The sequence below is a fragment of the Stigmatopora argus genome, chromosome 12 (assembly GCF_051989625.1).
Source record: "Stigmatopora argus isolate UIUO_Sarg chromosome 12, RoL_Sarg_1.0, whole genome shotgun sequence".
Classification (NCBI taxonomy): domain Eukaryota; kingdom Metazoa; phylum Chordata; class Actinopteri; order Syngnathiformes; family Syngnathidae; genus Stigmatopora; species Stigmatopora argus.
The window spans coordinates 6,318,353-6,341,444 of NC_135398.1; the positions used below are offsets into that span (position 1 = coordinate 6,318,353).

Sequence of the window (23,092 nt, forward strand, 5' to 3'; positions counted from 1 at the left end):
ATACCAATTGTTCCAATAGGTAAAGGGGGTGCCGTAAAATAAGTCTTCATTTTTGCGGAACTTAACGTTTTTTACTTAAAGTTTTTTTTTATCGCCTCATTTATCGGTAGATTAAATAACGTCACCATGATGTTTAGTGTATTGTGGGATCCAGTAAATTAGCATTATAAGGTATTGTTCCTTGCTAAAAATGGAAAAGCGACGGATTTACATAGTGGTAGGGGCGGTCCAGAAACAAGTGACGACAACAGCTGGACTTTTAAAGCCACCTAAAACAAAAACTTCAAAAAACCGTCCAAACTTTAATACAAACACCCCCAAAAGCAAATTTTCCCCCGTCAACATTTTATTGTTTCTTTCCCAGAAAATGTAATGGATAAATAGTTTTTGGCATCACAACAAACTTGAGAGTCATCAGAAACAGAATCCATACGAGTCCTGTGTCGGCATTTTCCGTTATTATGCAAAACTAAACTTCTTTCCAGCAACATAAAAAGCAGCACCGGTTCAGTAGCAGCTACATTATTTACAGTCCATCTGCAACTAAACAATATTTTTCACGTTTCTTTGTATTCCCCCCCTTCTAAAAATTCTTTTTCTAATTGGAGCTCCAAATCTTGCGTTCAGTAGCATTAAAAAAGCAAAGGGTTTTATCCCATGCTGAAAACGGGCTTCTCCAAACTGCGTATAAATAACACGATACTTGAAATACAATGTTTAACATTGATTCCGAGATATTGCACAGCTATCCCAAAATGCTCAACTTTGCACAAAGCAAGTCTATTTGTTTTCAAGCGCACTCTCACATTTAAAAAAGCCGATTATTTACAGCACTTATGGCACATATACAAGCAAAATGTACAGAACAATGATCCCACCAATAGCCTGCCAAAGTTTGCGTCCTTTACAACATGACCGTGAGCCATGAGAATGGTAGTGAAATAGAAACACAAAAATAAATGGCTAGAGGCCTTTTGGAGAAAATCCCTCCTTTTTTTTGTTTAGTTTTGGTCCAAAACTGAAATTGATTGCACATTTGGTACCAAACCAAAGCAGCAAAAAGTCCTTCTGACAGGCAAAAATCCTCATTCACATGCTTAAGGCAAGTTAAAGTTCAAACTTTGGCAAGTCATGGCAATCTCCCGTCCTGTGACGTGATTTTTTTCAAATATTTGTTGTTTTTTTGGAACAATCGTGATTACTCGGCACTCCAGTGTGTTCATTCAAGCGTTATTGCACATGCTCGTAATGTGTCAGCCGCACTTCAAAGCTCACAATTCTGCGCACGTGCATGTTAGAAATGGCCTTTTTTTTGTCAAAATTAGGGGCCCAAAAGAGGCTGGTGATGAAACCGAGACATTTGCTGGTGTTGATGGATGCGGAAAGTGCCAAATATGCACCCCATAAAACGGACATTCCTCTATTGGATTAGTACGTCGTGGAAGTCAGTGAGTTGGGATGATTTTCTTTGAGTGAACTTTCCTTGACTACATGCTGCACATGAACACGACTCCTAAAAAATTTGAGCTCAACAAGAATAATTCATTGATTAATGTTTTTTTAAAGCCTAAAATGTCCAATCCATTTCAACTGGGAAGGGATGGCAGCGAATGATTGAGGTTTGAAAAAATGTCAGTGAACTCATGTTCGAATAAGAAAAATTGAACTCCGTAATAATAAAAGTATAGTTATTATATTTAAATGTATTTTGGGACACTTTTTTGCTTCATTTAAATGGGTGTTATAAACTAACATTAGTAATGAAAGTCATTCTTCGCAGAGGATAAAGAATATATGACTGCAAGTCATGGGGGTGTTAATCACCGCTTTCATTAAAATAGAATATGATATCATTTCTTTGGACAAAGATATTATATTTTCTGATAAATAAAATAGAGCCAGTAGCTTGAAAATTAACTATTAAAAAAATATTAGATAAGCGGTAGGAAAGATGCTCACTGTTAATCAAACTGCTATTTTTTGGGGTCGCTAAAGTGAAAAAACAAATGTAACAATGTACATCGAAAAATTTAGAGAAATTAGGTTGACCTGTCAAGGTCAAATTACATTTTAAATTCTTGCCGAATAATACATCAACAATGAATTTCTAAGTGAGCTCAAACTTTTCATACGGTAACATGCGCGCGTGTATGCAGAGCTCCGCTCACAAACCTCAATTTTAACGTGCAAAAACAACTTTTTCCCTCCACGGGCTCTCAGAAGAAGACCCTCCGTCCGAGGGGGCCGCCCGCCTTGTCGCTGAAACCACCGGGGTCACATTTCACACACCTTCGTTCACACTTGCTGTTGAGAGTTCCACTCAAAGAATATTACAAATTGCAGTTTGGGGGTGCTAAAACAGCCATGTTCTAAAACCGCCTTTAAAATAGAGCTAAAAGGGAAGGTTCTGGCTGCTGTTGTTTTTTTCTTTTTTAACTCATTCACTGCCATTGACGGCGACAGACGTTCAGGCCATTTGAAATCCAGTTCAAATAGATTCAACATCCGTCTCCGTCAATGGTGGTGAACTAAGAACGAGGTCGCAGGTGGTAGCATTGAGGCTGGTTTAGGGCAAGCAGTGGCTGATGCACTTTCTGGCCGCGGGGGTGTCGGCGTTGTATGTCCTCAAGCCAGCGACATTAGCGGGCTGCTTTCGGGCTCCGCCTCCTGACTTTTCAGCTGCGTGAGAGTGAAAGGGGAGGAGTTTTGATTAAAAGACAGCCTCGGACATGGCTACAGTAATCCCTCGATTATCGCAAATTCACTACTTTGCGTTTTTTTCCTGCTATTAATTATGACAAATTTTTGATTGTTATTATTTTTTTAAAGTTAGTAAAAATATGAAACTCGTAAGAGGAACCCACTTTTGCTACTAGGACTCAGCACTGAAGAAAGAAAAAAAAAGTTGTACCGTATTTTGCTGTTTAATATACTCCCCATTTAATATTAAACGGCAGGGGTATATTAAATGGCGCACAAACGGGAAGGTACGATCCACTACGCATTCTTCATGCCGTGACGGGGTAAGAGAAAGTCTGTTGCTGACAGTGATTCGGAGTCTTTGTCCGACTAGTAACTACTACTTACTGCTGAATAAAGTCTGACTTGGAATTTTATTGAACTTAAGTATCTATAATTATGCCCCCATGAACACCATACAAATCTTGCCAAAAAAGCAGAGTTGCCGTTTTGAGTTGCCGTTTAATGTACCCTGGTATATTTTGAGGAAGGCCATCGTTTACCTCGGCAAAATACGGTAATAGGGGTGAGCCTACTTTGCGATTTTTCCATTTTCGCGGCCATGTCTCGTCTACATTAACCGGGATATTCGAGGGATTACTGTATAGATATTTAGTTCCTCCACCATCATGCCATGTCTGTAAAGGTAAGATTAGCGGAAGGAATTGTTTTCTAGCATTTAGTATGTTTGTTGTATGATTGCAGATGGTGTGATGAAGATCAGTAGTGAGTGAAACACTCGTTGTTTGTCCATGCACTGCCAGGCTTTGAAACTGTTCTTGGGGGAAACGTGTAATACAACATGACTATAGGTTATGCCTGACATTCCAAAACATGCATTTTTTAAAATTTTCTCAAATTTCAACAGTCAAAAGGGCGGGTGATTTTGGCAAGAAGATGGAAAAGCGTCGATGTCACCGTGTTCCCAAACAACAAACACACCAAGGTCAAAACTGCCGATTGAAAAGCAAAACAGCAGCGACCTGCTCTAGAAAGACAATTACCGGCACGGGGGGAGGAAGAGGAAGAGCTTAGGGAGGAAAGTCTCCGCTCATTCTTCTGGAGATGTTCACACGCAGGTAACCCACAAACAGATACAAAGTGATGGAATCACAAGTAAGAGTAATGAGAAGAGGGAAGACGGTCCCCATACAAATAATGATTTGACCCGGGGACACGTCACAACAAGAATTTTTGAGGAAGGCCATCGTTTACCTCCAAGTTCGTCCTTGCTTTTTTCAAAACATCACGGGTTCTCGACACTGGAAGGCAAAAAGAGTACTTATTAATTCCACCATGATTCCATGACCGTTTTTTAAACAGAATTACCGTATTTTCCGCACTATAAGGCACAACTAAAAGATGGAAGTTTTAGAAATTCATGTGCTATGAGATATAGCCTCACTGCATCCTGCCATAATCGTTCATCTCTCCCTCTACTCTGCATGACCTGGACTTACGCTGATTGAAAATAAAATGCTCCATGCTCTCCTTAGTCCGGCTGGTGCTTCTCAGTCTTTGAATTGTCCCCTTCAGAACTTCCTCCTGCTCTGAGATGCGTAGCTTGAGGGACAAGATCTCCTCTTGCAAGGACTGTTCCTGGTTTGATACCGTAGAAAGAGATAGGAAATATTTGACTTGGCTATTTAATGCAAGCGAGCGTACATGTATTTCCCACACAAACCTTCTTCAGGTTTGGGACGGAAGCATCCGTGTTGGGGAGCGCCGCCCTCCAAAACATCTTCAGAAGCGAGGACGACTCTTCCAAAATCTGACGCAAAGTCTTGGTGTGGGTTAAGAGACTCTTGGCACCGTCATAATCCAAGAACTGCAAGAGAAACCGGTTGTAGGCCATTTCGAGAAACTGGATTCAAATGTAGATATTCAAGAGTTGCATGCACAATCTTAACATTGAATTACAAAATAGCATGTGAAAATCTTAATCTATATAAATTTGTTTTACTCATATTCATTAATAAGTCTAGTAAAAAATAGTAATATTACAATTGATCATATGAACTACCTTTGTTAAAAAAATGTGTACTGACGTAAATGATAATCTCATAGGGACAGTTTTATATTCTTCCACTAGATGGGAGAAAGTTAAACGAACATTTTCCTTCCTGCCCTGCTTACAGAAAAAAATAGTAGCTCAATATGACAACTCTTTTAGGCAACAAAAGAGTCTTTGTTCAAAAAAAAGCTCGTGGGAAGAGTGTCATTAAATGAGGGGGGCTCTCACCAGCTCATTGTTGTGTTTCTGGGTGCCCGCGAGCAGCGTGGCCTCCATTTGCTGCACGATACCGTGACCTTCCAGGACTTGCTGTTGCAAAGCGTTGAAGTCGTCCACGTGGCCGACGGCGTGGCGGCCGTAACGGTTGGCGAACGAGCCGTCGGGGGCGTCGCCTTCCAGCTCGGCGTGAGGGTCCAGAGTGTCTGCAGTTGATGAAAGCAAACGGAAGCACATTCCTTTCATTCTACAGATGAGTCGTGAGCAAAGCAGAGCGCCGACGAGCACGTGACAAGCAAACGCCGAGCCACGAGTCATGCCGTGCGGTTAAAAGTCACACCGTTGGCAGTGTTATGGCTGTCATCCAAGTCCGAGTAAGGGGGACAGGGGGATCCGCAGTTAAAGAGACCGATGTCCCTGACGGGCGGGGACGGGGCCGGGTCTGCGGAGCACACACAAACCGGGCTTGGGCGCACGTCACTCAAAAGCCTCGCGTGCAAGTGTGCGCTGGACGTCGGCGCGGGATGCGCAGGGTTACCGTGCAGGAGCTGTCGCCTGTAGGAGTTTTCCCTCTGGGGGCTGGCGCCGAAGGTCAACAGGGATGGCGTGCGAGGGGAGCCGACGCCCAGCTTCTGCTCGAGCTGTTTGTGGAGTCCCAGCTGCTTGAGGGCGCTGTTCTCCTGGACGCTGGTCTGAAGATGGGTCCGGAGACTCCTCAGCTCGCCCAGAAGCTCGCCCAACTCCAGCGGCGAGCCTGAGGACTCGTGTAGAAAGCCTGAAAGCAGTTGATGATTTAAGTTAGCCCTTTTAGTTAGCATTAGCTCTTTTTTTCTGCAGGTAACTTTCGGTTCGTGGGCCGGACCATTTTAGATATAATATTTAGATATATTTTTTTATAAATTGATTAAAAGAACTGGATTAAAAGCCCTGAATATTCCGTTTTTTTTTTAGATCTAAAACAATGTTTATTTTAGCTTTTTTTTAAAATATATTTTTAGATTTTACAAAATGATTTTTGAACTAAAAACACAGAAAAAATGGATTAACAAATTACAATTATTGATTTAAAAGGGAGAAAATCAAGAAATTTAATATACATCTATACTCTTCATTTTAATTTCATCCTAAAACAGAAAGTCGGCACTCATGATTTACTTTCCCGGGCCACACAAGATGATGCGGCGGGCCAGATTTGGCCCCCGGGCCGCCACTTTGACACATGTGGTCTACAGGTTTTGATGTGACGTATAATCCATAGATTTTCCCCAAGGATGGAAAATCTTCCAAAATGCCATCAAAAAGTTGCAACAACAAAATCAAGCCATTTGGTCCCAAGATGTAAAAGTAATTGATAAAATGCTAATGACTTGAAAAATTCTGGTGACATTTTTGGGAGAAAAGTCACAGACTTGAAATCTTGGGCGGTGTTGTTACCATGACTTTTTTTTTGAAAGTCACACCTGACCTTGGAAAACAGCCCCGATATTTTGAAGCGAGACAAACCTTTGGTGGATTTGAAGCCGGAGCACACGCGATCATAGACGTGCAGTTCGGTCTGCAAGGAGTGGATGAGCTCTCTGCTCTCGCACAACTGCTGTTGCAGCAGCGACGCCTCGTGCTGGGCTCTGAGGACAGAAAGTTAGCATCAGAAAAAAAACAAAAACAAAAACAAAAACAAAAACGCCCCTAAAAGACTGATTTTCCTCATTCAGACCTGTTGTTTTTGTCCTGATTGGCCTGCCGTTCCTGCCTCAGGGCGCGGATCTGCTCCCCCTGCTCTTCACTTCGCATCTGAAGTCGTCTCAACTCCTCCTCCCGCTTCTCGGCCTCCAGCTCGGCTTGTTTGAGGCGAGCACGCACCGCCATCAGCTCGTCGCGCGAGTCTGCGCAACAACAACGGTTTCGGGATAGGTTCGAGAGCGAATCGTACGATGGCGCGCAATACGGTGGGTTACTACCTGCGCTGGCCTGGAGGCGGGCCTGCAGATTCAAGTTCTCGTCGGTCAGGACTCGGATTTCATTGGACAAATGCGTGACTGTGTCGAGCCCCTGAATGTAAATGTTGGTTGGTGCTCCTAAACATGACAATAGGAACATAATACCTTGAGTCAGAAGACGGACTGGACTATAAAGTAATCCTACGAGTCATTGGTGGCTCGCAAAATGCGTGTTTTATGTTCATGTTCAACTTTGTGTGTCTGCATTGAAGTAAGCCAAAGTGAAATTTGAGTTTTAATACCTCCATCACGCCCAGGGTTCGCCAGTTTCCCTTCCAGCTGCTGTCGGAGCCTCTCGTTGGTCCGGATGGATTCTTCCAGACGCTGGCGGAGGCATCGCACCTCCCGTAAGTGCTCTTCAATTAAATGTGCCCCTGAAAAATGTTATTTTATTACATCTTGATTGTTCTTCCTTATTTTAATGTCACTTTAACGTATAATGTTTGGTTTCTGATAAATAAAATAAATGCAGATGATACTCCAGTGCAACTAATGTTTTTTTTTGCCTTTTGATTTTGCATTCTTTGCCTAGTGTGACTTTTACCTAGGTGCAACATATAATTAAAAAAAATACAGTAACTATAATTAAATCCTGGTGTGCACATACGTGGACGTCACATTTCAGGCTAAGTGGGCCACACTTTTGCACCAAATGTTAAAATTAAGGCCTACATGACCATCAAATAGGTTATGTTTTTTTAAATGACCTAAAATACTCACTTGTCCTACAAGTGTTAACCAAGATATTAGAATTTTACCAGGCTGGCTGTTTCCTTGGAGATATCCAGGGACAGCAGAATAGTTCCCCATTGGTTGAGTCAGGCGGTCCCAAAAGGTTCCCCCTCCTGTCAGGAGACCCGACTCTGACTTGAGTGACTGACCATCGGGAACACTGCCTAGCGGGTACTGTTGAAAGGCATGATGGGGTAACTGGTTGTAGCCGGGGGGGTCGGATGAGAGATTGAACAGGGGATTTGCGTGAGCATCTGGGAAACCTGGAAAAACATAAAAAAAATGTAATGCACGAGAGAGCAAAATGCAGACGGACATGCAGTCGTGCCTCTACTTACGAATGCCTCCGTTTACGCAACACTTTATGCAAATGACCGTCCCAACATACGAAAACAAGCTCCAACTTACAAAATCCCCCTAAACGTAAATGCATTTCCTGTGTCTGTTATTTTATTTTGAAATTGTCCTGACATTATTGTAGCCTGCTTTACTTCCGCTCGGAGTTCTGGAACCACTTCATTTCGTAAGTAGAGGTACGACTGTATTTCTACGCACCCCCCTCACCCCTTATCCGTTCATTCATTTGTTTGTACAGCGTGTCCAGCTCTGGGCGTACAGCCATGGCGGATAGAGCCCTGGGGTGGAGGTCACGGGCGACCTCCATTCCTCGGACACCGGGGTCACGAGAGGAAGGAAAGGATGAGGAAAGGGGAATGCTGAGAGAGGCTGGTGGAAAATGACAGGAAGTAAAGGAAAAAGACTCAGGGGTGGGTGGCCTTTTCCAACCCTCACTCGTGAATCCCGTACCTTTAGCGTACGGCATGTTCAGACCCACAGAAGTTGAGGAAAGCATGCCTGGACAGCTGAAGGATGGTTGAAGGGGTCCACGAGAAGGAAGGATAGATGGATGGGCTAAAAGACGGATGGTGGTGGGAAATGAAGGACGGAACAGCAAACTAGAGAAAGCTTTAAAAAAAAAAAAAAAATAGAAGGAAAGTTGAAGAGGTCGACTTACCGTCTGGTTCGGACGGGAGCCGCTGTTCTTCGTCCTGGTATTCTCTGGCGTCCAAATCGGAGCACAGATCCAGGTCTTCGTTGGTGTGACACTCCTCCGACACCAGGGACGTCCTATCCGACGGGTCGGTGGTTTCCGAGAGGGCTTGGCAGCTGGACGGAGTCTCGGAGCGCTGCTGGAGCTTGTTGTGCAGAGACTCGATGATTTTGTCTTTTTGCTGGAGCTCCTTGCTCAACCTGAAAGGGGAAGTGTCAGGAATTCTTTTCATTCATTCATTTTCCCAGACAAACAACCATTCAAGTGATCTTATAGACATCCAATCCATTTGAACTGGGAGGTCTGGCTGCCAATTGGCTTCCAACCCTCCCAGTTCAAATGGCTTGGATGTCCGCTAGCAATAAACAGATTTAAATCCACTGCAGAAGAATGAAAAGAGCCACACAACTGGACACCTGTCGTCGTCAATAGCTTTCAAAGTCACTAGCGACATTTTTCTTTCTTACTGTTTGAGCTCTTGATGTAGCATCCTCAGCAGACATATTTCTCTTGATCGACCACGGCCATTGGCCGTGGAAAAAGACCACAGAGAGTCCCTGTAGATGGGACTGCTTTTTGAAATGAGATATTTCCACAGAGGAGCCATTTCTCCCTCAATCAAGTCCAAACGGAGAAAGAAACAATGTCAACCAAGGCTACTAAATTCCAGATATCTCCACAAGAAGGATGGAAAAAGACACAAAAAAACAAACAAACGTGGTGAGAGGGCAGGAGCACTTCCACTCTTCAGAAGCTCTGAGCCTCTTAACAGCAGCTGGCGGGATGTCTTTGCGGTTAAACCATCTTAACAGTAAAGAATCCATGCTACCTGCTTGAGTGTGGATTAACAGCAACCATCTGTCTCATCTCGAGCCCTTGGTGTGCTACATCTATCTATCCATGGATTTATCTGGCCAGACATTGAATAACTTTCAAATGACAGAGGTCCCACATCTGATTGCGGGATTGAAAATCGGGCCCAAACACGTCATTTTCAAAGGATCAGAATCAAGTAAAAAAGGGGTTTTTCGAATGTATATATTTATTTTTAAGAATGAACTCGTTGGCTGCCACTGAGGGCGATCGAGGTCCAATCGGTTTTGACTGGGAAGACTGACAGCAGCCGTTTGATCGTCAAATGTATTGGACTTGCAGAAGGTGGAGGTTGTGTGTTCGGTTCCATAGGACTCAATGTTTTTCTTTAAAATTGCATTCAAAATAACTTGGAATCAAAGTTGCAGATTATGTATGCAATGTGGGGCATTTGCGGTTATAAGGTCAGGGTGGGAATTTCTTGATCAGGGATTAGCCTACGTCACTCAAATTTGAAAGATCGGTCACGTGATGAGAGGAGAAACTACTTACTCCAGGGCGAGCAACTCGTGGCCTGTCTTGTGATCTGGACTCTCCGCTCCTGAAACAGCAAATATGAAAAACACATGAAGGACGCCAAAGTAGTGGCCCGCTTACGGAGGTGCCGGAGTGCGCCTTACGTCCGCTGATCTTGGCCAGCAGTCTCTGGGCCAGCGCGGTGCTTTGGGAGAGCTGCTCTCTAAAGCTCTGCCCCATGTAGTAGTCCACGTCATTGGCCCGCAGAAGTTCTTCGAAGGCCTGGGAGTCCAAATCCAAAAAGCTGTAAGCAACGTGCCTGCACACGCGTATTGTCCATCCAAACACTTTTGAGGTACCTTGGTGGTGTCCCCGAGATGTTGCGTGAGGATGTGAGAGACTCCTTCGCCTTCTCTCATTTTCTGTCTTAAGTGAGAGAGTTCACGAGCTTGGGCTTGGATGAGAGAATTGTACTTTCTGTAAAAGGAGGAGGAAAGGAAGAGAGGCAAGAGAGCAAAGCAGGATGTTAGACATTTCCGTAGGTTTTCCGTCTACGTCAAAACCCAGTAGCGCAGTCATTTTTAAACTGAATCCTATTATTTTTGGATTAAGCCATTAACATCAGGGCCAACGAGCAGTGATGCAGTGCTTGAAACTTTTATAGGGCAAATGACTATTTTTGATGCCATTCCTAAATAATAATTCATTATATATACCGTGAAACCTCTATTTCAACGGCATGCCATTCTATTTTTCAAATATTCCCCCGTAGGGACATTCAATTTGAGGGTGCCGTTCTATTTTTCAAAGGTTTTACGGTATATTTTTTTTAAATCAAAAAATGTATATATAAATATATATTCATTTGTTTAAAAAAATAGTAATGAAAGGATAAAATGTTAATAAAAAGAGCATTATTAAAATGAATAAAAAAGAAAGATTGGTTAAGCCCCCAATAACACTACTAAAGTAGCTTTTTATTTTTTTTATTTTTTAAATAGATTATTATTATTCATAGTATTTAACTCATGGCCTGCCATTGACAACAACTCCAATTCATCATTTAAATAGTGGAGCTGTGAATACTTAGTATACGTCAATAGCAGCCAATGGGTTCAATGTGTGTCGTTTGATTTCCAAAACATTGTTCAACTCACCCAGGCCACGTGGCACATTTCCCCTCCTCGGTCTGATTCTTCCCTTCCAGTTTGGAGCCCTTCAACTGCGCCTCCAAGGTTGCCACGCGTGCCACCAGTTCCTGGAGCTCACTGTTGCTTTTAGACCCCGGCGAAGTTGCTTGCGTGTCCGACACCCAGCCTTCGTCCTCCTCTACCCCCTCTTGGGCAGGCGACATCTCAAAGGCCCAATTGACCTTGAAAGACCAACAGAAAAGGTCAGTAGGTGTCTTCTTGAGCGGGGGTGATGGAGCCAAACCTTGCGCGGCGTCCGCTCCAAGCTCGAGGCGTAGTCACTGGTGGCCGACAGGGAGCGCACGCGCATCTGAAGCCCGCGGATGACTTTGTGGCAGCGGGTCAGCTGGGAGCGCAGATCTTGGACGAGATGCTGCAAAGGTGACTCATTGGCCATTTCGTGGCTTGCGCTTTGCTTGTGTTTGCTTCGACTGGCTCTGTACCAGTCGCCGCCCACGCTGTCCTCGTGGTGATGTGACAACGCCGTGCACATCTCCAGGTCGTCAAACTCTGAGGAAAAGGAAAAAAAACTAGTGGTGACCAAATGAATTCATTCAGTGCCACCTCATATATTTATGCATGCTAAAAAAAATTAAAAAATAAACAACCTTTTACAATGTTGGTAACTGTGGTTTCCAGAATTTTATCCAGGAATTAAAATACATATAAAAAGTGTAGATTTTATTTGGATTGAAAACAAACCAACTGGGAACCGGGATTAAAAAAAATACCGTATTTTCTGGACTATAAATCACACCTAAATCGGATTAGCCAAACAAGAGGAAAAAATATATTAAAAAAGTCACATTTTTCGGGAGGCTTTTTTTTTTTAAATTTCATCAGCCAAACTATAAAAAAGTGTGACTGATAGTAAGGAAAATATGGTAATGTCATTTTTCCCAATGTAAATGTGTCAGTATGTCAGTTTTAGTGATAGTGAGGACTTCGCTGTGCTGCTTTTGTACCTCAAATTTGATGTCTTCATTCATCTTTTTTCAAAGAGTGTATAGTATTCAGAGTACTGTATGTGTATCATTCAAAGTCCATCAGCCTTCCCAGTCACCATGGTAAATTTCTCCTTTCCATTTACGAATGAAGGGCCTTTTTAAAAAAAGTTCACTCGATATGTGAAAGCATTTTAGTGATACAGTAGATGTGAAAGCCTTTTTTGAATGAGCAATATCCAATTCAGCAGTGTTCGTGGAGCATTTCAATTATGTGCTTTTTTTTCTAGTGGGAATGATAGCATTTCACTAGTTCATGTTAGTCACCTGGGCTGCTGGCATCCTCCCTCTCCGCTTCATTTTCGCTGCGTCCACAAGTCTCATAGCCTAAATCCTGCAGATCCACTTGCACCTGCTTATTGGCCCGTTGCACAGATGTCTCGGCTAGAGAGCGATCAAACATCGTCATATCAATTGATGTGAAATCACGTAACAGCAAAAATATGGTCAGTGGCACTCACTCAGCAGGTCCCTGTAGTCCTTGATTTGCTCGGCCTGAGCGTGAACGGTGGCCTCGGAGACCATCAGCCTCTCCTGCAGCTCTCGGTTCTCTGAGCAAAGACGGGCCGAATGCTCTGCTTCGCTAACGCCTCGTGTGGGCTGCAAAAAAAATGTCACCGAGACTTTTGACATCTGGCCATCTTGAAAATTGAAAATATGCTCAACATTTCTAACAGCTTTGGTTGCTCTATAAGGGGAAAAAAAACATTATTTTACGTTGCCAGGCTCTTCTTCATCCTCCATGTAGTCCTCTTCCTCCTCCTCAGTATCATCATCATCATCATTATTATCATCATCTCCCTGGTCAAGACTTCTCTGGTTTATTCCAACTCCTTGATGTTCTTTCAGGAACTGGTTCTCCTTCTGAAGTCTTTGCAGTGTGTTCCTTTTCAAAAACACAACACAATTGTTACAATTGCTAGAATGAGGAATACAATGGGAAATATCCGCAGACAAATATGCACCTCATCTCGGTCACTGAGTTGAATCCCTCCCTTGCCAGTTGTGATTGTACTTCCTTTAGCTCCAGTTCAACGGTTTGTGTGCTGGACCTCAGGAATCCAGACTCCCCTTCATGTCCGCAGGGCTTTTTAGTTAACAAAACAAATCCAATTGCTAATATGGTCACATTTACAGAACAAAAAAAAATGGACACGCAACAGGAAAGCCAACCTGATGAGGAGGAACAGTTGCAGATGTGACTTTTTCGTCTTCCTCTATGCTGTCTGTGAAGTCATCGCTGCTGCCGTCTTCATCGTCCCCCTCCTCGTCTTCACTGCTGACATCTGGAAGAAGCACAACCCAAAAAGTTTGCAAAAAGTCCTCTCATTTCTGCCATTTTGGCATCTTCCCTACTCATAGCCTGCTACGTCCACTAGGAAAATTCCACCCTGACGAGGAGTCACAGGATTTGAAAGGAAATGTTATGTCATCCGTTTCCAGCCGGCCAAAACATAGACGGGGTGGAGCAAAACCAGGAGGACGGACGGTGCGTGTTACGGAAAACCGGAAAGCAAGACATGAAGAAAAATATATATAATCATGAACTAGCCATACACAGTGGGGGGAAATATGTTTGTACTGTACAATGAAGAACATTTTGTGTTGTTTAAAACGAAGTAGACTGACTTAAATATTACTAATTATGTTTAAGCAAACTTGCATGTGGAAGTGCTTTAAAAAATGTTTTGATAAACAGTTAGGCTAAATTTCTATTGATTTCAGTGTGATTGGATGACACAGAACTATATAATATGACTATATAAGATGAGCACACTAATGTGGATATTACACAACAGCAAGCGCATCAGACATATGTAATACTATACCTTAATGTTATTTTGTGTACCTAATTATTTGTGCATGTATACTGTCAGTGGTAAATCCTTTCATTAGGGAAGGGGGTGACGATTATTTTACTTTGGAGATGTTCAGATTTTGTGTACTGTAAACTGTCAAAAGAAAAACATTGCTGGATGTAAAAATGGTATTTCTTGATACTTATGATTGATAAACAAAGGACAGTCTGACAACTTTGCCCATTTGTTGTCTTATACTGCGGTGTTTCGAAAATAAACAGCCATGCATGGATAACATACCACACTTTCATGCAGGAGGGACAAAATGTCATGTCATGCATGTTTACATTTATGAATTATGTACCTAAATGTCTGTTGAGGGTAATGTCTAAAAAAAAAAGGATGAGGGGCTGGTCCAAAACAGAGATTATAGGTCTATTGTCTTAAATCTGGGATTTCTGTGTGGGCATAGTGTCAGTATTCTCTCATGAAACACAATAAAGAGAAATCCATAAGCAGATGTTATTTGTTTGAACAGAAGGGAAACAGCATGTGTTTATTTTGTTGCATTTGAAATACAAAAGTGTTGACAAGGAATGTCTGAGCTGAGCTTCTGGGATGGAATTCACAGGAAATATATACTATGTATGGCAAAAACTAATAGTATATAAAACTACATGAATTCCCTCATTTGTCTTCTAAAATAGCTGAGCAAATATCTCACACCAATCTAGAATCTAATGTACTAAGTGCAGTGACCACGCCCACAGACACCAAGTAACACAACTGAACCATAAAGGAAAAAATTGCGACACCTGGAGTTTGTGAGAGGAAACGTTTTGAGGGTCCACATTGCATTGTGTTCTTTGTAGCCAATATTTGAAATCACGGAAAATTGATTTGGCTGAGAATAAAGGGGAAGATGGATATTTCAAAGGGTGTTGGCAACCATAAATTGACTGCACTCGTGATTTTGGGCAACAGATATATTTTGAACTTTCACAGAGATGTGTGCATGTCTGCATACCTTGCTTTTACTTTTTACTCTACCTCCCGATGTGGCTTTGCACCCTGAAAAAAAAATCTGCTGCTGCAAAATGGCATTTTCGATTGGCCCGGCACATTTGCTTACCATTGGCCACTCGTGAAAACTAATGGCACAAGCCACACACACTGCGTGACCGCTCAGTGTGTGAAGACAAAAGCTGGGGCACACGGGGGTGCGTTACGTGTCCTACGACAAGACGACGTCAAACAAATGATGGACGGCGGCTCTGTATGTGTAAGGCGTGGGCTTCGGCTTCTCTGAGGAGAAAAGTAACTGCGGCGCTAAGGCTAGAAGAGTGAGTTCGGTGAGAGGCGGCACACAGAAACAGTTAGCGCTGAAAAGCAAGCTGTTTTAAAAGCATTTCAACATATTCACAACAGCACAAAGTATATCCGTTAGGTTAGGTTTTTGGAATGATGTCGCAACTTGGGTGTACTTTATCTACAGGATTTTTTTTTTGTTTTTTTGGGGGGGGGGGGGGGGGGGGGGATAAGAATTTGTCAAGCTTGTTGCGGTCATAACAATATCACATAACATTTGAGACAGCGTCCCCTGCAGGCCCAGAGGCTCGACCTTGACCGTTCCCACCTCCTAAATCCGACTGCCTTCTGGCAGCCCTTTCCAGCTCCAGGGCCATGTTCTGAATCCGGGCCAGGACCTCCTCTAGCTGTCCGCGGAGTGCCTGAACCGAGTCGAGTTGGGTGTGGAGTGTCAGTGTTTTCTCTGAGCTGTGATTGGAGAGGGGAGTTAGACAATGGGTGTCTATGAGAAATCTTTTTAAATCACAGTAGAGTAAAAAAAACTACAATCACAGTAAGAGAAATATTGTAACAAAACTGTATACTCAATTCTTAATATAGCTCTGCCAAAAAGTAGGCAAACATAATGATTTCAGGAGTTAGAGAAGACTTCCTACCTGTCCCCATTGCTGTGAATGAGACTCTGGTATAATCTCTTTTCGGCCCTCAGGGCAGCATTTAGCTGACGGTATTCCAATACTAGTTGCTCCAACACATGCTGATTCATTACGGAGAACACAGAAAAAGCTGATTTTGACCAAATACCCATCTCTTTAACGTGAGAATGACAACAACAATATACCTCCGAACTTTCGGTCGCGGCTCCTTTCGCCTGCTGGGCTGCCAAAGATGACCGCAGGGCCGAGAGTTCTTCCTGTAAACAACGCATACATAAACAACTTAGTACTATAAACACATAATAAAGGTAAATATAGATATTTAGATCTCCACGTGCGCACCTGGGCTTCCCTCTGTTTTTTGAGCATTAATTGGAGCTCTTCCTGCAGGGCCTTCACATCCTCCTCACCCTCGGAGGACGACTGCATCATGACCTCCTCCTGGCTCTGCATCATCTCCTGAATATTCAGATACAAGGTTACAAAGACAGCTCAGGGAGTTGAAGAAAAAGCGTTTAAGGCCATACCTGAATAAAGGCCTCTCTCTCTCGAAGAAGACGACCTTGCAAATGGTGGACCTCTCCGCCCGTCTCCCTCTCTTTGTCCCGCCTCAACTCGCGCAAGTCCTGTTCTCTCTGCGACAATTGCTTGCGTACCTCCCGAAGCTGACCGGCGCGCTCGCTTATCACCAAGGACAGCCTGTACGAGTTGTCCTGAGATGGATACAAAGTTATTATTTTTTGGGGTAAATACACCAGGCAAGAACGACCTAACACATGCACAAGAACAAAAATAATCAAAATATTGAATAAGATGCAACAGTACTGCGTGGAAGTTAAGCGTTATTCAGATTTAGGGTGGAATTACAGGATGAAAATGAAATGTAAAGTCATGCAATTGTGAATTTTGAAACTAGATGCACTACTTTTGGAGCAAGGTGGAAAATTGACACCGAGTACGTATTTGTAATTTGTTGATGTGACACATTGAATTCATGTTATACCTGCAAGTACTGATCTTTGGAACTGAGCGTGTTGAGTAAGTCTGACACTCGGGTTTGGTGTTCGTTTGACTGGCGGCTGCGGTCCGAAAGCAGCTCTTGGAAGAGCTTCTCCTTTAACTGGAGCCGAGCTTTCAGCTCTTCCACCACGTCTGTGGGGCCTGCCTGAACTCTGGCAACCAAAGCAGCTGTCAGATCCTGAAAAATATATATAGATATAAATAAATAAAAGGTTGCTTCCCCCCCCAAAGCTTTTGGGAGCCGCATAGAACTTAATGGAATTATTTTGTAACCTGTGTCTCCTTGCTGCGAGCCTGCAGTGCTGCCTGTAGCTGTCCCACGATTGTTTGATTCTCTCTGGTCGTGTTGCGTTCCTTCTCCTCACTCTGCTGCTTCAGCCACTGGAGGTTCCGGTAGGCCTCGGCCGCCTGCTCCAGCTCCAGTTCTTTCCCTCGCACCAAAGCATCCAGACTCTAGATTAAACAGACTCATTATTATCGCTAACGCGCCGATAAATGTCGGCTAAACCTTGCGGCCCAGACGTACCGTGACGGTCTCCTCGTTGTTGGACAGGATGCAGCGAAGCCTGTCCAGGTCTCGGTCCTTCTCCCTGAGCGCCACTTGGAGCACCATCACTTGATTATCACGTTCGTCAAGACAACGGAACTTTTCGTCAATAGACCGCTGCGGGGGAGCATGGCAAAAGAATTAATTACACGTGATGCACTTCATTCGAGGTTGAGTGAATAATCAGTACCTCTAATGCCTTGTCTCTATCTTTAATGCGCTCTCTTAGTTTCTCAAGAACAGCGTCCCTTGGTTTGGAGCTTCCAGGTGTCTCCGACATCTCAGAGTACTCCTACACAATGAGCAAAGTTTTGAAGACTGCTAGGCGATGAGAAAATTGGCAGACGTGTAGTGATTACCTGTAACTGTCGCTCCTTTTCTTTCAGAGAGTGATTGAGCTGAGCGATGCTTCGGTCTTTTTCGTACGCCGCAGTGAGGCTGTCTGCCACGGCGTCCTTTAGAGCATCTTCTCTTGTCTGCAGCTCGGTGCGGATTTTCACCAGTGCACAGCGCAGGTCCTGCAGAAGAAGTCAGAGAGGTGCCTTGACTGAGCAAGTTTAATTAACCCTTAGACTGCCAAAAGCACATTTTTGCGAAAATTCAAAATGGTCTCCCGAATAGCAAAAAAATGCACTGGATGCCCAAAAACATTTTGAAATTAGCGCCACGCTTCCTACAAAGCGAAAATGAACGTTTGGAGTCTGTTAGGCGGTGCCATCTTGAAAAATGCAATTTTTCGGAAGCATAAATCCTCCCAAGATCGGGCAGCCAAAGGGTTAAGCGTTCATCCATATCTGCTGCACAAACCTGATTGTGCTTTTCAGTTTCTTCTCTGTGTTGCAGCGCCTCCAGGAGGTCAGCGTTGACTCTGTCTTTGAAGCGAGCCAGATCTTCCCCTAGTCTCTGGGTCTGTCTGAGACTCCTCTGACTCGCCTCCAGTTCTAGACCCAAGGAAAACAGAGAGCTTTGCACCCCGACAAGCTCTCCCTGCAGTTGGGCGAGGGCCGCGGACTCGCTCATCCCGTCTGGAGCCTAAAGAAGGAACCACAAATTCAGAAGCTATTTACAGTGCCTTTTCTAGAAAGAATCAGTTTTGGTTCTATGACAACCTTTGGGTTATAAATGAGCTCATCCTTACCTTGCTTTGCGTGAACTGATTGTGATGGGCCATCTCTCGCAGCTTGTACAATGTGACGTTCTGCCCCTCGATCAGCTGATACAACTCCTGGGTCTTCAAAACGCGTCGAGATCATTGTACGCATGTCCTACAAAGGATTTTTTTTTGCTCTTCAAGACACTCACCTCGGTGTCTTTGGTGCTGATGGAGTCTGTGAGGTCCTGGATGGTTCTCTCCTGACTTTGGGCGGCCTGGCGAAGGGAACGAAGCTCGCACTCCATCTCACTTAGCTTCTCCTCCAGCTTCTGCGCACGGGTTCAGAGGTCAAGGTCAATCTCGGACGAGCGCTCCAGTCAGTCATCTTTCTCTGAAATACGCAACCGCGCCTTACCATGTTTTTGGAATCGGTCTCGTGGATTTTGGCCTGAAGGGACTGGACCTGCAACTGGGCCTTTTGTAGCTCGCTGACACATTGACCAGCCGCACACTCATATTGATTCAGTTGGCTCTGCTGTTCCTCAACGAGATTCTAGAAGAGAAATAGACAAAAGTAAAAGGTACAGCTTTGGAATATTTTCCCAAATGAGCCTGTGACGTTTGAGTTAATCATAAAAAAACTGTACACTTAAGTCAGCCTGACTGATTGAAGTGCAAGGATGCATTGCATAATGGTTGTGCAGCAGTTAAACTGTTAGCTTATTCATGTGTTCAAACAGTAAAAGGCTCTCCTATAGGACTTTGACTTTTCAACACGCATGAGTAGCTTGGGCGTAGCCAGAGTGCTGTGTACAGCTATTATGTTTACATAATCCACGTGTGCATTCCCCAAGGGGGTTGCATCAATGACATAGCGCTTCTATTGAGCTCAGCAAAGACAAATATTTCAAAAAATCTAAGGCTGTTCTTGATTTTTAAGGAGAATTGCTGCCTTGCTGAGATGAGATCATGTTGACATTTAGTGGAGGACTTTGCCTTTGGGGCTGTGGGGGAATTTAGGCCAACAGTAAAGCCAATGTCTCCAAAATCGCCCCTCTCATAACCTAACTTCCACATGGAGACATTCTCCTTCACTGACAATTACAGTTGGGTTTTGAATGCCATTAGAGGCATCTTGTCAGGCGCTGTGGAGAAGTGGATGTCTAGTTTTGAGTTTTAGAGATGAAAATAAAGCCCGGGCCATGTATGACAATGACCTTTTTGTTGCATGCCAAAAGAGACGTACACATTAGGCAATTAGGCCATGCCGTGGCTGGAAGATTACAAACTGTTAATTCAACATACGCTTTCACGCAGACACAAACCACAATGGCTGGCACGCCTGCTGTGACAGCTGAATAAGTAATACATTTGTGTTCAGCTAATTCTGTGATGAACTGAAAAAGCGCAGTGTACATTTATCAGTCTTTTCTTCACAAACTGGCCTGAAAACTGAAATAGGGGTTTTCCCAGGGAGTGTTTTCTCAGAAACTAGTTTTCGGAAGGTCAAGAATGAGGTTTCCAGCGCTATACGAGTTGTTTAAAGACCCAAAGTATCACCATTATTCCAATGCGGTCTTACTCAAGGTGTTATACCTGGTGTGGCGTTAGTAGGGGAAACGCAATGTAATCATCTTCCAAATTATCTTCTATATCCACTGCATTAAGAATAGGGTATGACCCAACATGTACTTGGATCAGGGGGGCCTCCAGCTCAGGTGTTGCCATGTGCTGGTTTCTTTCACCATCCGCAGTCCCAAAATTAAGTTCCAGAATTGGATCAGGGAAGTCTAACCTTCCATGATCGGAGCTCCGTTTAAGAAGCACCGGAAGTCTACTACCCTTGATGCTTTGGACTGGTCGGTGGACAGCATAATTTTGGAGCAGACAGAGAGCCAGAGAGAGGTTTGATCCCGGGGAGGCTCGGCTAAGTGGGGTGTCAGATATCCGGTCATCTGAAGGCTCTTTGGGAGAGGTCAGAAGTTCATCTGTTGAGCCTCCAGGCTGAATGTAGTCTTCGGTTGTCTCCAGGGAAGCCAGAGAGGGGCTGGAACTGGCTCTTCCTGCTACAGTGCGGTCACTATCTGAAGTCCTTGACACTTCCTGAGAACCAGGAACTAGTGTCAGGGAGGATGGCGGTTCATCTTGTTCTTCCACATTTCCCTTCCCTTCTTCTATTTCCGCACCGCCGCCGCTGCCTCCGATAATGCTAGCCGAATATCTAGTGGAGGGCCCACAGGAAGTGCTACGTGCGAGTTTCCTGGGCACCTTACAAACAGCTTCGTAATCAGAGTCCGCCACCCGCCAATGGGAACAACCCCGACATCTCCTAGGAGTTGCGGGCACACAGCGGTGAGAACCCGCAATCTCTGAGCCGGGTTCGGCTGAAGATTGAGTGTGATGGTGGTGGCAATCCACACTGTCGTCAGCCCAGGATTCATACAGAGAGTAAACGAGGTCCTCCTGAAGGAGAGCACAGTATTTAGCATGGGTGAGGCCGGAGATATCCACTATCCCATCTCCTAGTCTGTCAGCGTCTTCTCCAGAAGACCCGGCGGGTTCCGGCAAGTTTGTTCTCCTGTACAACCCGCCAATGCACTGCCTGAGCCGATGTTTTTCTTGCAGGAGCTTCTGAAGCCTCTCGATGGAGAGGGCCTCCACGCGGGCGATGACGGTGTCAAAGCGGTACATGCGGTCCAGCATGAAGGTGCACTTGGAGCAGGCGAACTCCCCGCGGCCATCCCGCGCCAGCTCCTGGCCTAAAGCGTGAGACAGCAACACCTGCAGGTTGAGCTTGGCCGTCGGGTGGAAGATCCACCGCCGCTGGTTGCCATAGAGATCCCTCCCGCAGATGCGACATGTCTCTTTCATTTTGTTGTCCAGCATTTAACCAGCTGCTTTTGGGAATAAGTTACGCTTCAAAGGGTGTCTTCATTCCTTTCTACTGATGTGGCATCTCTAATTTTGTCCATTTCTGTAAATGATCGCCTTTGGAGATATTCCTAGCAAACATCCTTGCCTCACACTAACCTTGGCTTGAAAACATGAGGACTTTGTCAGCCATTACAATAGAACACTCAGACCAGGTGGTACTTCAGCAGGTGTACAAGTCCATGGCAACAGGCGTGCTGACGTAGTGTTTTTTTTTTTTTTTTTTTAATTAAGATATATCACCCGTAACCAGTCTCTTTAAATCAAATTAAACAAGCTTTGTTCCTTCACTCAGCACGATGTATTGCACCATTCATTCTCCTGACAGTCACGAGCCGCCGCGCCGTCGCCGGCTTCATCCCAGTTCCGCAGCCCCATTTACAGCGTATGCAATGCCGATGAAAACAATCCGGCTTCCCAGTTGATGGCATGTTTTGTTGCGTGAAGGAGCGACGTTTTCCTCATTTTCCAGCCGTCGAAAAACGCGACAAACAGGTGCTACGAGCAGCCCGCGATCTTCCGGGGAAGATAATGAAGAGGCAGGCTGAACCAGACTCCCAGCACCGGAGCGTACCATTTTCCAAACAAGGGGGAGTTCAGTGTCCGTGCTCGTCACACGGTGACTCCTTTCCTCATACAACGATTAAAAAAACTGCCTCATTAAGCTACACAAACTACTAAAGAGTAGCGAATGAAACACTGTCTGATGTTTGTTTTTCTTCAAGCTAAAGGAACTACACTACAATACGCTGTGCTCCCTTCTGTGTCTGCTACTTCCTCTTGCTCAGTTGGCTAAATTCATCTCGCTCGACTGACTCGGCAAGTGAAGTGCTCAGTAACATTAGTGACGCTCTAAAAAATAGAAAAAAATACACTTAACTACAGCGGTTACGTTAAGTTTAAACACGTTCATAATTTATATTATTTTATAATTTAATTCATTTAATTGCTAATGATTTGCACCTAAAGCCTTGATTTCCAACAATAGTTTGCTGTGAGAAGGAATAAAATTCCACTTAATTATGACAAAAAAACATATTTAATAAAAACAATGTATCTTTTTTTAACTACCCAGTGGCATATACTGTCAGACACAAAACAAATCTAAACAACAGTTGCAATTTGGAAATTTGTGTTCCTATTTAAAAAAAACACTGCAAAATTGAATTTGTGGCAAAACAGATCATCACATTAGGGGCTGTGTTGTGTGATTTATTTGCCTACTGTAAAATACAGTACTAATGTGCGTCACATTAAAAATGAATGAATGAATGAAATTATTTCCTTCATGGTTAACCATGTTGTTGTATAGTTTGTTAAGTGTTACCACATAAGTAAAGTACACAAAAAAATGAATTTGTGGCTAAATAGATCATCACATTAGGGGCTGTGTTGTGTGATTTATTTGCCTACTGTAAAATACAGTACTAATATGCGTCACATTAAAAATTAATGAATGAAATTAT

The 23,092-nt window shown here is 43.9% G+C and overlaps 1 protein-coding gene across 1 annotated transcript; it reads right to left on the reverse strand.

Annotated features, from left to right (window-relative positions):
* Positions 1-328: 328 nt before the first annotated feature.
* LOC144085426 (myomegalin) lies at positions 329-22,372 on the reverse strand. The gene is made up of 41 exons (XM_077614682.1): positions 20,292-22,372; positions 19,111-19,248; positions 18,905-19,024; positions 18,741-18,833; positions 18,410-18,634; positions 17,962-18,120; positions 17,793-17,894; positions 17,582-17,719; positions 17,329-17,508; positions 17,039-17,233; positions 16,563-16,748; positions 16,378-16,494; positions 16,221-16,292; positions 16,036-16,136; positions 15,708-15,847; positions 13,446-13,558; positions 13,238-13,359; positions 12,990-13,158; positions 12,734-12,872; positions 12,540-12,656; positions 11,513-11,778; positions 11,236-11,450; positions 10,438-10,555; positions 10,243-10,360; positions 10,115-10,163; positions 8,714-8,949; positions 8,506-8,610; positions 8,263-8,424; positions 7,725-7,961; positions 7,209-7,340; positions 6,928-7,044; positions 6,684-6,852; positions 6,473-6,594; positions 5,508-5,744; positions 5,310-5,411; positions 4,982-5,175; positions 4,424-4,567; positions 4,200-4,338; positions 3,955-4,001; positions 3,744-3,798; positions 329-2,679 (listed from the first exon to the last, which is right to left on the reverse strand). Exons 1-41 carry the CDS (start codon positions 21,579-21,581, stop codon positions 2,567-2,569), a joined length of 6,993 nt encoding a protein of 2,330 aa, XP_077470808.1. The 5' UTR covers positions 21,582-22,372; the 3' UTR covers positions 329-2,566.
* Positions 22,373-23,092: the final 720 nt, after the last annotated feature.